General features: G+C 44.0%; 1 protein-coding gene across 1 annotated transcript; it reads left to right on the plus strand.

Annotated features, from left to right (window-relative positions):
• Positions 1–741: 741 nt before the first annotated feature.
• Positions 742–9,183, plus strand: LOC306734436 (solute carrier family 22 member 6; the record flags this gene model as incomplete). Its single annotated transcript, XM_079215793.1, has 9 exons — positions 742–1,098; positions 1,799–1,902; positions 2,098–2,252; positions 2,797–2,965; positions 4,549–4,660; positions 5,650–5,756; positions 7,266–7,477; positions 7,947–8,055; positions 8,916–9,183. The coding sequence occupies 9 exons, from the start codon at positions 742–744 to the stop codon at positions 9,181–9,183; spliced, it is 1,593 nt and encodes a 530-aa protein (XP_079071919.1).
• Positions 9,184–15,331: the final 6,148 nt, after the last annotated feature.

The following is a 15,331-nucleotide window of genomic DNA, read 5'->3' on the forward strand; positions in this document are numbered from 1 at the left end:
CCGAACGTCGGCCCTCTCAGATTACTTTCCTGGAGGAAGAATCGGCCCCAGATGAGGTCAAACTATGGGACGGTAGCTGATGCCAGCAACCGACCTGATAAGGCAGAGAAATGGGAGCTGGTGATGAGGGCGTAGTACTAATCCCTCCCTGCTGTATTTATCTTCTTCTTTTGTGTCCCCACCTTAGAAACCCACCCCGACCATGTCGAATGAAACCCTGAATACCCCTTGGAATGCACACGTCTTTCAGCCGGCGGTAATGTCCCGCTGAGAACAATTGAACAAGTTTGTCAGCTGAACCACAAACGCCAAACGAAAAACAAAGTCAACGAGAAGTTTAGGAGTGCAAAGGTGCTTTTACGCTCATTTGTTACTGCAGTCTGTACAACTTCCACACCGTGAGGTTTGTCTAACTCCTGGCGCACAGTCCACACGGGTTGAATAATAAAAAAACCTGATGTTACAAAACTTTTTGAGAGAGAGGAGGGACAGAGGGGGGAGCAGCAGCTCCTCCCTCTGAGAGCAGACAGCCTCCCTCCTGCTTTAGTTCACTCCCATCGCTCCCATGAGAGGTTAAGTCACTCTCAGATAGCCACAGGTTGCACTCACACTGCAGCACAACAAGTGTGACAGCACACCTGTTGATCATCTCTCTGTCTGTCTGCTTGTGCATCTTTGCCCACTTTTTTTTTGACATTCTGAATCCGAGCGCATGTCAAGTGTGCATCTTCAAGAAAAAAAATGAACTTCGATGGCATTCTCTGTCTCATTGGAGGCTTCGGGAAGTTCCAGAAGACCTTGTTTGTGTGGATCTGCCTGCCTCAGATCTTTCTGGCGTTCCACATGCTGGTCTCCGTCTTCACTGGGGCCGTCCCCCCGCATTTATGCCGCTCCTCGTGGCCCTCGGCGGGCGCTCCGGCCTCTTTGAACTTCAACTTCAGCCATCTGGCCGACCCCGAAGACCGGCCTAAGCTGTCCTGCGCGGCCCCCTTGAACCACAGCGGCGCTGTAGCTCTTGGCGGTGGATCCCCCACTGGGAGCTGCCAGGGGGGCTGGGAGTACAGCACAGAGACCTTCCAAAGCACCACAGTGACTGAGGTGAGTGGAAAAACCAACCGGCTGCCTCTCAATTCAGGATTTGAATTTATTGCATATCCACGTTTTCACCTGATGTGTTTAACATGAGGACTCCATGCAGCTGAGGAATGCGGACGGTCCATTTTATCACAGCGGGCCCCGGTGATACCTGAGACGGGGTTAAACCGAGTGGGGTTTGAGAGATGGACTCCTGCAGAGCAGGCATCTTTTGGCCTACCCTGCCATGTTTTGTAACCTCAGGGTTGGGCAGGCGGACGGGTTATATCACCAAAATGATGCGATTGGACAGAAGAGCGTCACATGTGGCAAAGTGGCCGGTCAGCTGCAGTCGGACATTGAGTCAGAAAAATCTGCAATTGATTTGAAGTTGGCCGGACCTCTACTTTGGCCCTCGATGAGAAGATGTCCAGGACTCTGTGGATAATATAAGGACCCTGAGCGGGATAAGCTGTAAATGCATCTCCAACAGAGTACAGGAATCTAGTTATCTGTTAATGGTGGTGCAAAAATAAATATCAGGGAAGAACCAAACCATTAAGATGAATGTTCACTCTGTTGAGCAGTGTAGGCCAGCAGTTTTTGGGAGTTTGGACTATTCCTGGACCTCCTAAGGAAAGTCTGGAAGGGGGGAAATGAATAGGATTCACCCTCTGGGGAACATGAATATACAGAATATCTCATATGCCTGTGCTTCTTGCAGTGGGACCTGGTTTGTGATAGTGCCAGCCTGAACAATATGGCCTCCTCCATATACATGTTTGGCCTTCTAGTAGGAGCTGTTGTGTTTGGGAGCTTAGCAGATAAGTAAGTTTGATCACACCCATCCATCCTCAGAGCACTATTCAATTAATAATGTCACTCCTTATTACTTTCTCCCACAATCTGCCCTCTGCATTACTATTTCATGATGTGCTGTCTTAGAATTATGCATTAGTACAATTTTCAAGTATTGTTTACACAGAATGACAAGAGTTCTAAAAACGTCTCGTCTTGTTGCAGGTACGGTCGCAGGAACATCATTCTCATCAACCTGGCTACCCAGGCTGTCTTTGGGGTCGGGGCTGCTTTCGCCCCCAATTTCTACGTCTACATTGCCCTACGCTTTGTGGTTGGAACATCCATCTCTGGAGTCATCATGAATGCCTTTGTCCTCGGTCAGTGTTTCACGGAAAGTTAAAGAGTTTTTTGTCTCTGCATCCCCTGCCCAACAATAGCAACATGTCTCCAGAGAGAATGTCGCGGGTACTCAAGATAATTCACAGACCTCACTGGGGAAAGGTTTCATGATCAACTTGGAAACCATTTACAGTTTCACTGAAGAAAAGGTTGAGACAGGAGCAGGTGATAGCTGCTGGGATTTCAAATCTTAGGCAAAATAAGCCAAATTTGGCAGCATAGATAAAAGTCAATAAGGATACAAAAATCTGTTAATTAGGGTGAACTGGTCCGTTTTCCACCTTCAGGCTGTTTTGTTTGTTTCCTATCGTACATTTTGAAAGAAGACAGTATTTAGTAGTGTTTACAGTATAAATACGAGCAATGTCAAGTATGAGGAAAAAACCCTGATGATAGCTTATGGAATGACCTGGGTCGATGCACTTATTTTTATCTGTAGTTTCTCAAGTAGTTATTATATGTACACAGTATATGTGATTGTATGTAATTCATGTGTCTCTGCCCTGTTTGTGTCTCATCCAGGCACAGAATGGACGGGATCTAAGCAGCGGATGTTGGCAGGTATAATCACTGACTACTTCTTCGGCTTTGGCTATATTCTTCTGGCCGGAGTGGCGTACCTCATAAGAGACTGGCGTAAACTGCAGCTGGCTATCTCAGCACCCGGTTTTCTCTTCATCTTTTACATCTGGTGAGTGGGAAACAGTGTGTACTGTTCTCCAGTATTTTCAAACTCAAAAAACAGACTGCCAGGGTGGTGTTGGGCTTTGTTAATGATGAAGGAGATCCCTTTTCAGACCCTTTGATTGAAAACAAAATGTGTAGCGAATGCTCGATGTCATGCGCGATTGGTGCCAAATTCCTCTCATACTTTGAGTGGAGCAGTACAGGGAAATGCAAAGGCCTGTGTGCCTCTTGCAAAAGATCTTCCTCAATCAAGTACGATTTTATCAAATCACTTGTGTGCTTCCCAGGATACAGTTACAGAACAATAAGAAACACAACAGCGATATACAGAAAGGACACTTCTAAAAATACAAAGGATTGGTGATGTTCCAGATTTTGATGCAGGGTTTTATGTGAGACACAAACTTATCGAGACCAGTAAGAAGAAGCTTGAATTTAGCAAAGGAAATTAAGTGACATCCATTCCTTAATAGCAGCCAGGCAATCATGGTGGGCAACACTATATTAATGGTGAGTGGTGAGAGATGCAATTGGTGTCAATTAGGTCTAGAATAGAATGTCATTGTCACTGTTACTGCTGTAATGGTGATGAAAGCCGGATTGGAAATTATTGATACTATTTTGTCCTTAAATGACCTCAAGGAACTGCTGTGCAATGAGTTTTGAAATATGTTTGTTGACATTTAGTTGGGTTCAATCAAGGGCAGATTTTTATTTTATAGATTGGATGCTCGCCATGCTCAGACCATCAGGAAGAAGAGGTTACATAGAATAGTTATGAGTAGACTGGTTAGGCCCACGTTAGGCAGCTCTTTGGAGGGGATTGCATCTAAAGAGCAGTAGGACAGGTGCATATGGGAAACAATATCAATAGGACTCTGCAGAGAGATAGGCGGGAACTCAGACAAGAGAGTAAGACAATAGACTGTTATTGATTGTGTCAACAAAGAAAGACAAAAAACTTTCACAATCTTCTGGGGAGGAGGCAGATGCAGCAGGATAGGCAGGGTTTACAAGATGGTCGATGGTATTGATCAGGAAGTGAGGATTCCATTAGTTGTTACTGATGATGCCTGCAAATTAGCCATCATCTCTCACCTCTTTGATGTTTTGGTTGAGCATGAACAGCAATTCCTTCAAATAGATGAGATGTGCTCTGTGGTTGGATTTCTTTCCTCTACGCTTCATAATAACAAATCGTAGAGATCCGCTGATGTAAAATATTCCTCCATTTAAGACGTTTTTTTAAGTTTAGGTGGTTGGAAGACAATCAAGCAACATTCTGGGAATCCACAATCCATTTTAAAAGAAAGGAATCACAACAATAGACGGTATCCTTCAATGCACCCACCACGACCTGTGAGCCTTGGCACTTTTAGGATAAGAGGAGAAGTAGAGTGTTGTATCATGACAGAGGGAGAGCCAGAAAGACACAGGATAGATGCATGGTCTTCTAGCGTTAGCAACATTCCATGTCCTTTTTCTTGCCATAACAAATCCATTATCCACAGTGTGACTGCAGCACAGTGGGCCGAGCGCAAGTGTTTGTAAGTAGGTCACCCAAACAATTTTCCTTTACATTTTTAGGGTGTTGCCGAAATCAGCTCGCTGGTTAATGGCCAATGACAGAAAAGAGGAAGCTTGGGAACTGATCCGGAAAGCAGCGCAGATGAATGGGAAAGATTTAGAGATGTGGCAGGTACAGATGCAAAATGTTTTATTAGTTTTTATCCTTTAGATATTTTTTACATACTGGTATTTTATTTAATCCTTTAAAAATGTCAACTTCAATAACAAAGAAAGAAAGAAAAGAAAAGAAACATGCACTTTTATTAATCCCCTTGGGGAAATTCTTCTCTGCATTTGACCCATCCCTGGATAGGGAGCAGTGGGCAGCCCTGTGAGGCGCCCGGGGAGCAGTTGAGGGTTCAGTGTCTTGCTCAAGGACACTTCGACACGTGAGCTAACAAATAACCATCACAGCCAAAACTGAAGTAGTAACCACTCCCTTACACCTCCGTCAAGATGTAGCGTAGTGACGTAGCGTAATGATGTAGCGTTAGGACGTAGCGTTAGGACGTAGCGTTAGGACGTAGCGTAATGACGTAGCGTTAGGACGTAGCGTAATGACGTAGCGTAATGACGTAGCGTAATGACGTAGCGTTAGGATGTAGCATAATGACGTAGCGTAATGACGTAGCGTAACAACTTAGCGTAACAACTTAGCGTAACGACTTAGCGTAACGACTTAGCGCAACGACGTAGCGCAACGGCGCACTGAGACAATGTAACTAGCGTAAATATGAACTGCTTTTAGCAGACTTTCTTACATGATTTTCACACTTTATACATGTCATACCGTGTAATTTTGACATGGTTACTGGCGATTGGGCTGAAAAGACAAGATAGCAACATGTGGAATTTGTAAACAATATCAAGATCTTGATTTGCAGATCACTTCAATGATCATTGCTGCACAGTACTGAATATTTCCCCTTGCTTTAGTAGCAGTGAGAGTCCACTAACTATATGACAGGTACTCCAGTATCACTTTGGGGCAGCCATTATTACTTTGCATGACTGTCATTATCGTTTACACATGCAAACTACTCAAACAGTAGCGCTCTGACACCTTTTCACCCTGCCTCCAAAGTCTCTTGCTGACTGTCTTACTCGCTTTTTCTCCAGGTCCATAACGTTGAAGAGAAAACCGGGGTGAAGAAAAAACACTCCTTCATAGACCTCGTTCGAACCCCCAAAATGAGGAAGCAGTCTTTGATTGTTTTTTATCTCTGGTGAGTATGAGCAGAGCATTCCCCTTTTCGTTGTCGGCATATGTATCTGGATATGAAGACGCATCCTTCTCTCCCCAGGATGTTTCTCTTTGCCGTCTCTTGTCAAACCTCATTCCTCCCGAGCAATATTTCTAACTTGTCTTATATCTGTCTGTCACTCAAATAGATGTATTAATAATTCAAGCGAAAGGTTTGACACACCAGAGACTAAAGAGAAGAGAAACTAAAGCGTAACATTACTTAACTAAGCATTCTACGTAAAACATGACATATATAAAAGAAAAGAACACAGAAAAAAATACGTGTGGGGGAAATGCAAAGGCTCCAATGGCTCCAATCATAATCGGCAAGTTCGCGGACGACACAACACTCGTGGGAACAACCTCAACGGCGACAAGGCGAAAGGGATGACAGTTGACTTTAGGAAGACCGCCGCCGCCCCGCCTCCCTCCTCAGCGACTCGCTTCTTTGCGGGACAAGTGAGAAGTGAGAAGCAGCAGGTTTCTTGGTGTTCCCATTTTTCGATGACCTCCACTGACCTCTCCTTCTACAGAGGAGCCACAGAAAGCGTCCTGACTAGCTCACTGTCTGGGCTGCAGCGACTCAGACAGCAAGTCTGCAGTACCATAAATGTCTTGTCTGACTACGTCTCAACCCAAATATCCTCATTTGCCCACAATCCGCATTTAGGACATTTTTATCGCACTACGTGTTTTTACCTGTTTGTGCAGATTGCCGTTGCCACCTTGTGTGAACAGACGGAGCACAACATGTTCTCTCTCACCTAATTTTAAAGCCACCGCGTGCAGGATTTGGGATTGTCTTACTTAAGCGCCATCTTGTGGTAGTATCAAGAACAGCATGGTGGATCTTTTTTTTTTTTTAAGGGATCATTTTGGGTGTTTTGAAGTGTGGTTGTATGATGTACATAGTCGGTGTGCTACCTGCAGTAGATGATGGCCAGGATTCTCTGACATCAGCGTCTCTAACCTCATGGTTCTCTGACTTCAGGGTTCGGTGCTCTGACCTCAGGGTGCTATGCTCTGACCTCAGGGTGCTATGCTCTGATCTCAAGGTTCTATGCTCTGATCTCAAGGTGCTATGCTCTGATCTCAAGGTTCTATGCTCTGATCTCAAGGTTCTATGCTCTGATCTCAAGGCAGTAATTTCACCTCACAGAACACAGGAGTTGCTGGTCTATCTCTGCGGGTTGAAATTACTGCTTTTTTTCAATGGAGTCTTGTGGCTTTGGCGAGAGCATGGATGAATATGTCTGCTCCAACTGGGGGCTTGTGGACCGTCATCTACTGCTGGTAACACACCGGCTAGGAGTAAGTACCTCGTTCAACCCCACTTTAAAAACACCCAAACTATCCCTTTAATTTCCCAGGGATCGTGTCTTAAATATTCCACAAACTAAATATGTACTCCATTATTCCATGCAGTCTCGTCTTACACGACGCCCTCCAGAAGTGACGCTGTATTTCTACTCCCCCGCCCCCGTCTCAGGTTCGCCAACGTGTTTGTGTACTACGGCCTGTCCCTCAACATTTCTGACTTTGGAATGAACATCTATTTGACCCAGATGATCTTTGGCCTGGTGGAGATGCCGGCGCGCACCATTACCTTGTTCACCCTCAACCGCTCCCGCAGGTTCTCCCAGCTAGCTTTCCTGGCCGTGGGCGGCACGGCCTGCCTGCTGACCATCTTCATCCCCAGCGGTGTGTATGGACACACTCGGCTGCTTCCTGTCGACTTCCTCACAGAGAACAGCTAACAACATACTCCATCTGTTAGTGCTAGGCGCTATGACCAAAAATCATTTCACAGTCTGTTTCTTTTTTGCATTTATATAGGTTTATAGTGGGTAGTTTACAGTCAGGAGTAAATAAATGTTTACTAATCTCGTCATGTATAAACTGAAGGCCACACAAAATGATACACATACAAATCAGCGTGCGTGAAACGGTTGCAGAATGTTGTGCAAACTGCAAAATAGTAAAAAAATTAAATAAAAAAGATAGGTATTCCAACGATTAAATTCAATGTTGCTTTTTTGGCATGACTTTTCAATCAACTCTAACATAACAATTATATTTTCTATAATAATATACTGTGTATATACTACATAGTTTGTATACAACTGTTGTAGAAAATGTTAATTTGTTTCAAATGGTTTATGTGCCACAGAGCTGTCCGTCATCAGAACGGTGCTGGCCATGATCGGGAAGTTTGGCATCACGGCTTCTCTCTCCATCATCTACGTCTACTCAGCCGAGGTGTTCCCGACCGTTATCAGGTGAGCGTTTCCCTCCCAAACACTTCCCGACTATAAAAGAAACAAGGTCACTGAGCCACATTAGCTTATGCTGAAACCAGACCTGTTCTGGTTGTGAAGACATTAGACAGGTTGTCCCACGTCCAGCGGTCTATGGCCCAAGTGTGGTGATCACTTTGAAATGCAGCCAGCTGAGGTCACGGTATGTCGTAATCAAGGTGCGACGTCATAAAAAGCCACGTGACACAAAGCACTCAGCCTTCCATACTTGGATCACGTTTCTGGCAGCTTGTCTCCGGTGTGATTTTACGACAACGTCCGTCTCTGAAGTCTCTGTCTTTCTGTGTTACTCGGACATATTCGTGGTCCTCGGGCGCCAAAGGAGGCCGTCTGCATAGCTGAGCAGCAGCAGCCGCCGTTAAAGAATATGACTCCCTAAGAGCACAAGATAACGTGATCATAGATTCGAGTCCAGTGCCAGCCAGAATGTTTTATAGTGCAGATCGGGCGACTGTTCAGGATGTGAGCATATTGCCTCTGGCACCTTATTTACATTAAAGTACATGTTTGAACCATTGAAAAAGTGTCCACCACAAAAAAACTGTTCCTTCCCGATTGAGTATGAATCGTGATGTTACAACATAATGTCAAGCTGTGTAATGCAACGCAAAGTTTTATAAAAACAAACACAAACGGCACCTACAGTCACGATGAAGAGACACTGTTGCCTATATTATAAATCACGATACATAGGCTCACTTCAGGGCTCGGACCGCCGGTACAGCTGACGTAGATACGATACGTATCGGCCAACGCCAGAGACTAGACGAGACGTTGTTTCACCTTTTGGGGCTCTGACACCGTTTGTGCGTCTCCCACAGACAGAACGGGATCGGCATGGGCTCCATGTGTGCTCGGACCGGAGGGGTCCTGGCTCCCATGATGTACCTCCTGAAGAGCATCAGTCCGCAGGCCCCCATGGTCCTGTGCGGCCTCTGTCCTCTGCTGGGCTCCGCCCTCACCCTGCTGCTGCCCGAGACGGCCAATAAGCCGCTGCCTGACACCATCGAAGACGTGGAGGGATCTGACCTCAGGTTTGACGCCGCCGCTTTAAGACCATTCTTTTTTTGTAAAGGCTCACCTAAATAACGAAGAAGAAAATAGGAAAAAAAGGATTGGTAGAACCAGGACTGAGTGGACTGTCAGATCCATGCTTTGGTAAAATTAGAGGTTCTTCTAAAGGGACTCTAAAGAGCTGCAGGTCTTTGCTGCGCTGCTGCCGATGCTGCTCATGGAAACACTACCGCATTCCTCCACAAGGGGGCGCCAAAATCAACACAAAATCCAAGTCCCCGGTAGTAACTTCAAATAATTGAATGTTTATGAATTGGGCAGTGAAGATAGTAGAGATGTGGAGCTGCACCTTGACTTTGACTTCCTCACCAATGATTTACTTTACGTTGTCACTCGAAAAGTCACCCCTGAAAAGCTGCAGCTGGAATATCTGATGCAGACAGGAGGGATGCCGTTGCTCTGTTTTTTTTGTTCTCTCTTCTAAAAGAAGTCAAATTTTCAGATTCAGTACCAGACTGTTCAGTTTTTCATCCAAACTCTGCAGTTGTTTCACAGCTGCACCGAGGCTCGACGCAAAGCTTCCATCACATGTCTCCATCTTTTCTTTTTCAGCGAGGAGGGTGACGGTTGTCTTTGAGACCTCTTTGAGGAAAAGCGGCTATCCGCGGCGACGGCGACGGCACCGGGGTGGATTTTTGAACAACCGCGTCGCATCCTGCGAGACAGGCAGTATTTTTCAGGATTGTTCCAAAAGGCAAACTTCAACGCTTCCAGTCGGAATCAAGATTAGACTTTGTTTTGGGGCAGTCTTTGCAAGATTCTGAACACTATGTTTGTAAGGGTTAGGGTTTACTCTTTTTCACTATCTTTTTTACAAAGTTGTTGTTGTTTTTTTGCGCAATTTTTGCGTTTGTTCCAGTGTATTTTTTTTTGGACATGACGTGCCATCCTGGAAACTTATTTCAACGTTCTCTTATTTTCCTTCCAGCTGAGAATGACATTCTCTTTAGTAAAAGGCCGTTATCATGTGTAAACTCTGGGAACATCCCCTTCTAACTAGGGATGGGTATCGTTTGGTTTTTTTTCGATACCGGTGCAAAACCGATACTTTTAAAACGATACCGGTGCCTAAACGGTGCCTGAACCGATACTTTTTTATTGCCAAGGCAATTTTTTTTCTTCAAATTTAACAATATTATTAACTGTTTAAAGTATACTATAGATATAAATAAATAAGTACATACAAAACACACTTCAAACTACAGCTTCAAACCTTTTAACTTCAAACTATATATATATATACAAATATATATCTAAAAAAAGAACAGACACCAGTCCAATCAGGTGGCCTGATGGGACCGTGTGCCTCGAGCCCCGCTCTGCATGCATGCAGACAGAGAGCAGAGCAGCGAGTGTGCTCTGATCCGCGCTATTTTAATAATCGTTTTTAGCGTGCGGGCACCGCGCTACCTTTTTAGTATCTATATACCGTGCAACTTTACAGAGTAGTGTAAAAAAAAAAAGTATTTAAATCGGCTCAGGCACCGGAAGGAAGCACCGAAATCTGCGTTGCTTTTCGGTCCGGTAGGTACCGGACGTGTTGGAACCCAACCCTACTTCTAACCCATGTCCCTTTAGGTCACAACTTAGGGACAGTTCACCTTAAAAATCCCAAATACATCATCTTTTTTCCCTCTTGGCGCTGATGTATCAGTCTATAAAACAGGAAAGTCTCTCTCTGGAATATCTGAATATTTTTGACATGTATGCCGTATTTCTGTCATAACATTTTGAGGATTGCAAACAAGCCGCAGAGACAAAGCGGCTACTGTGTGTCACCTGGCAGCTTAGGACAGCCGGTGGAAGCCCATAAAACCGAATCGCTCCCGGAACCTGTATTATCAGTATTCTATGCAAAACCCTTTCAGAGCATACGCTCAGTGTGTTTAGATGATAAGAACAGAAAGTATTTCAAGGTCAGTCAGTGATGCAGGTGAAGTTCATCGCTACTTCCTGGTTCTCTGGTGACAATGCAAGTCTTCATGAGATGTGGTACGAGTTTAAAATGCCCTGTTGTGTTTAAAATGCTCTGGAAAAAGAAACTGTTCAAGCAGTAAAAACACACGTTTCTCTTGATGTTGTGGAATATGATCGTATTGATGGGCCTCTATACTTTTACATTCATGTCCCAGAGATTCTGCGGAACCAAAGTCTGTGACTCAAGTTGTTGCTGTGAAAATTATTTTTATCGACTTGATTTGTACAATAAAGATTGCTCGAGCAAAATGTCTGTAGCGCTCGTCTTTTGAATGCTAAAGGTTTTCCTTTTTTATTTGTTATTGTGATCTATTGTGGTTAATAGCATTAAAACAAACTATTCAAATGATTGGGACATTTTTCTTTTTTTTTTATCTTGTCATTAGTAGTTTTAATGATAGAGCTAGTGTTATTAGTAAGAGAAGCAGTTCCGCGTGCAGACAGAAGATGGCGCTTTGACGTCAAGTAGAAAAGTAAACATCCTCTGCAGCTCAAGCAGCTGTTTGTCACTTCATCAGAAGTCGAACAGAGTTGCAGCATCACCTGTAATAAATAGCACATTTAAACTTCTCATAAATGTAACTGTCAAAATATCGAAACGAAGCTGTTTATCTAGTTTATATGTTACTATATTTCTATGGAGACGTGTACATACTATTTATTTTATCCCATATGTCATTAAGTTTCTCAAATGTAATAAAAGTCTAGGATCGTTTATTTCTGCTGTGACATCCGTCTACGTTTACGAGACCTCTTAATCAAATAAATCTGTTAAAGCACATTCACGCTCACCATCCCCGTCCCAAAGCCCGCCCCCTTCGCTGTCCTCTGATTGGAGGGGCGTCCTGTCAGTCAAAGGAGGTACCGTTAGGTCTCCTTCACTTGCTTCTGAAAAGCTCTGGATTCTGATTCTCTTGACAATCAATTGTGGTAATAAAAGCCAAACAATAATTAATAATGAGTGAAGAGGTACGTGACATAGTTTATTTATTACTAATAAATGCATGTGTTTATTTTTTTTAAACACACACCATAAGAGAGACATTTACAGAGACCAATCCTTTTCAGAGAGAATACCAATAATATGGGCTACAGTTCAGAAAAAAAATCCGCCACCAAATCATATCGGGGTTTGTGTGTCCTTTAAACATCCCACCCGACCGCTCGGCTACGAAGAACAATCCCCGCTTCTCGTTTCCTCCGAAAACGCGTCCATGCAACCCGCACGCGCCGCTGTATTGGTTCCCCGTAGGTCCGCTTCTCTCCTCTCCCAGCGTGATACTTCCGACGGCCCGTGAAGGCGGCGCCGCTTTCATCGTGGGCCCTGCAGAGCTAACGCCATCACACGCAGCGGCGACGAGGAGCGACGAGCACGGCGACACCGGGGGCCACCGCAGCAGCGCAGCCTCGTCTCTCCGTCAACCCACTTCACCACCACGGCAATGGAGTCCAGGGCTGCGGGATACTAGACGCGTCTGACAGGTAAGACACACCGCTTCCCTTTTTTTAACTCTTCAATCGGCTGGCTCTGTATCTCTGAAGCGGTATGACTTACTTTGATTTTTTTTTTCTTACTCTCTCTCTTTCGCTCTCTCTCATTGTAGTATTATTAATATTGACATTTCTTGAACGTAAACGGCTTTAGCATGTTAGCTAGCTTGCGTTTCTCCCGCTCCTCTACACAGGGGCTGTCCTGGGTGCACGCGACGGCGGTTTTTTAAATGACACCCGGTGTTGTATTGAGTGAAACGTACACAGCAGCGCATGTCAAGCCCATGTTGCTGTAGAGGCGAAAGAAACGGTATGTGTATGTGTGTGTGTGTCCCTAATACATTACTTATTAACATATATTAACGTAATAATTAATACATTAACGTCCGACGAGTGGGTCGTCCGTGTGTTCTTTGCACGGGAGGCTTTTAGCCCCTGAAAGCATCTTGACGCATTGGTTTCAGGGTCCTCTGCGCGGGTTGTTTACCATGCGTACACCCTCACCACCTTCATCATCAGCATCATCAGCATCTCCCTATAGATGCTCAGTGGAGAGTCAGATGAAGGACATAGCCTCACGTGATTGGCAGCCTCTCTCTCTCTCTCTCTCTCTCTCTCTCTCTCTCTCTCTCTCTCTCATATATATATATATATATATATATATATATATATATATATATATATATATATATATATATATATATATGTCGGCGTCACTTTGAAATTAAAAATTAAAAAAACACAGTCTATACTCAAGCTGTTTCTCCCTGATGTTTGGCATCCCCCTACTTTAGCATTCATCCAGTCGGGTGCGTTGCATGATGACACAGCCACTCTTCCTTTAACTGTTCTCATCACCTATTTTTTTTAAACAATGAATAGAATCTCCTCAATCCTTTTATTTGGCCCATAAAGCCTCGCCACGGCCATTTTCTCCCCTTCAGAAGTGTCTCTTAATGAAGCAGCTTGTATTTACAACACGTGCCACTTGGAATGAGTTTTATTTTTAGGTGGCTCTCAAAGTGTGGGGGGGAACACCTCACAAATCTGGAAGTGGTACAACGAGACCTGCAGTTGTAATTTTCCCCGGCTTTCTTCTGCTGTGGAAGCGTTATTGTGCCTATTTTCAGAACGCCGGCTTCCTTGGGCCATACAGCTGGCAGACAGCTCGCTTACTCCACTTAAGTGTAAGATTTCTGCACCAAGAAAGCAAAAGCTGCGTGTTGTTTTTTTTCTTTCTTTTTACAACCATGTGATGTTGTGGCATGCAGGTGCTGCAGGTGCAGCGCATGGACGCCCAGTAGGATGGATCAGTCCCAAGGGTTGCCAGCATAATCTCTGCCTAGGGTGGTGGTAGCCTTGGAAACCAAGCACAGAAACCAGAGGCTCTTTATTTTATATATATATATAATGTTCTTTCTGTAGAAGCTGTTGTATCACGGTCTGAAGATCTTAAAGATTTTAAAGACAATAAACCAAAACAAAACTTTCTGTCCACGTTTGTGTTAAATCTGCTATTTCTGCAGGGAAGTTCTGTATTGCAGAGATCCCGAGATAAACCGCTCTTGTCAGGATGAGTTATGAGTTAAGGGCTGCTCCTCTCTTTCTTTTCTTTTTTTCTTTTCATTATCGGTGCTGTACAATAGGATGAAGCATTGCTCGCTGTCGCTGATGAAAGTCCCCTGTGTTTAGCATGCAAGCCCAGTTTAGACAGACGGCTTTAAACGGCTTGTCTTCCTCTTAACGCGGCTGGTGAGACGCTGCCAAAGCGCCATGTTCTTAATCACCGCTCACCCCGTCACTCCACTGATGCCGGCCACTTAGTTATTTTGGCAGGAGAGACCCGTAGAACACAGGAAGGCTAAAGCTGGAGTAGATCTTCACCTGTTGCTCTTGCAAGTCTGCAATCTGTCAGATGATGTCATGGCTTTAGGATTTTTTTGTTTTAGTTGAAGTGGTCATGATTTAAAGTCTGACCTGATGGCACCGATGACGAGCATAAGAATAGCTCTGTAGAAGTAGACAATCTTTTCGCTGAGGGTCTTGTATATTTTTGGCGGTCATATATCACTACTACATTTAGACTTTTTTATGACCTGTTAATACAATATTTAATGCTGAAATGACACTTTGTTGGTCTAAAAGTTATTGGATATTTTATGGTTATCTTGGTCTTAATTTAAGTGAATGTATTTTTATTTTTACACTGATGGTCTGGAGAAAAAACATCAGTATGTCCACTTTACTGGGGAATAACACTGCAGTTTTCAGTATTTTGTGCTATTTGTTTTAAGCCAAATTATGAATTCTTCGAACAAATGGATTGGTATATGAATCCATTATACCGAATAGTGGTAAGCATTTCACCTTTACAAGTGTGCCAGATGACAAAATCAAGATGGCAAATTAAGTTGAATTTAGGGAAAATAAACAACAACAGCAGAGTATTTATGAAACTGTTCAATTGATATTGTACACAAGTAGTACAAGGGCAGATCCAGGAATACTAGTATAATAGTTGAGTATACTTTATGTGCAGTGTATGCAGCTTTCTTAGTTGGACAGTTGATAGTAAGAGGATATGAAATGTTATTGCAAATATTGTATATTGGAAAACCAGCCACCAGAATACTGTGAAAACCAGCAAGACCGATTAAATGCATGTGGAGGCGTGACGACCCTCCCTCAGCTCAGT

This window comes from Taurulus bubalis (assembly GCF_910589615.1).
Source record: "Taurulus bubalis genome assembly, chromosome: 3".
In the NCBI taxonomy this organism is placed as follows: Eukaryota; Metazoa; Chordata; class Actinopteri; order Perciformes; family Cottidae; genus Taurulus; species Taurulus bubalis.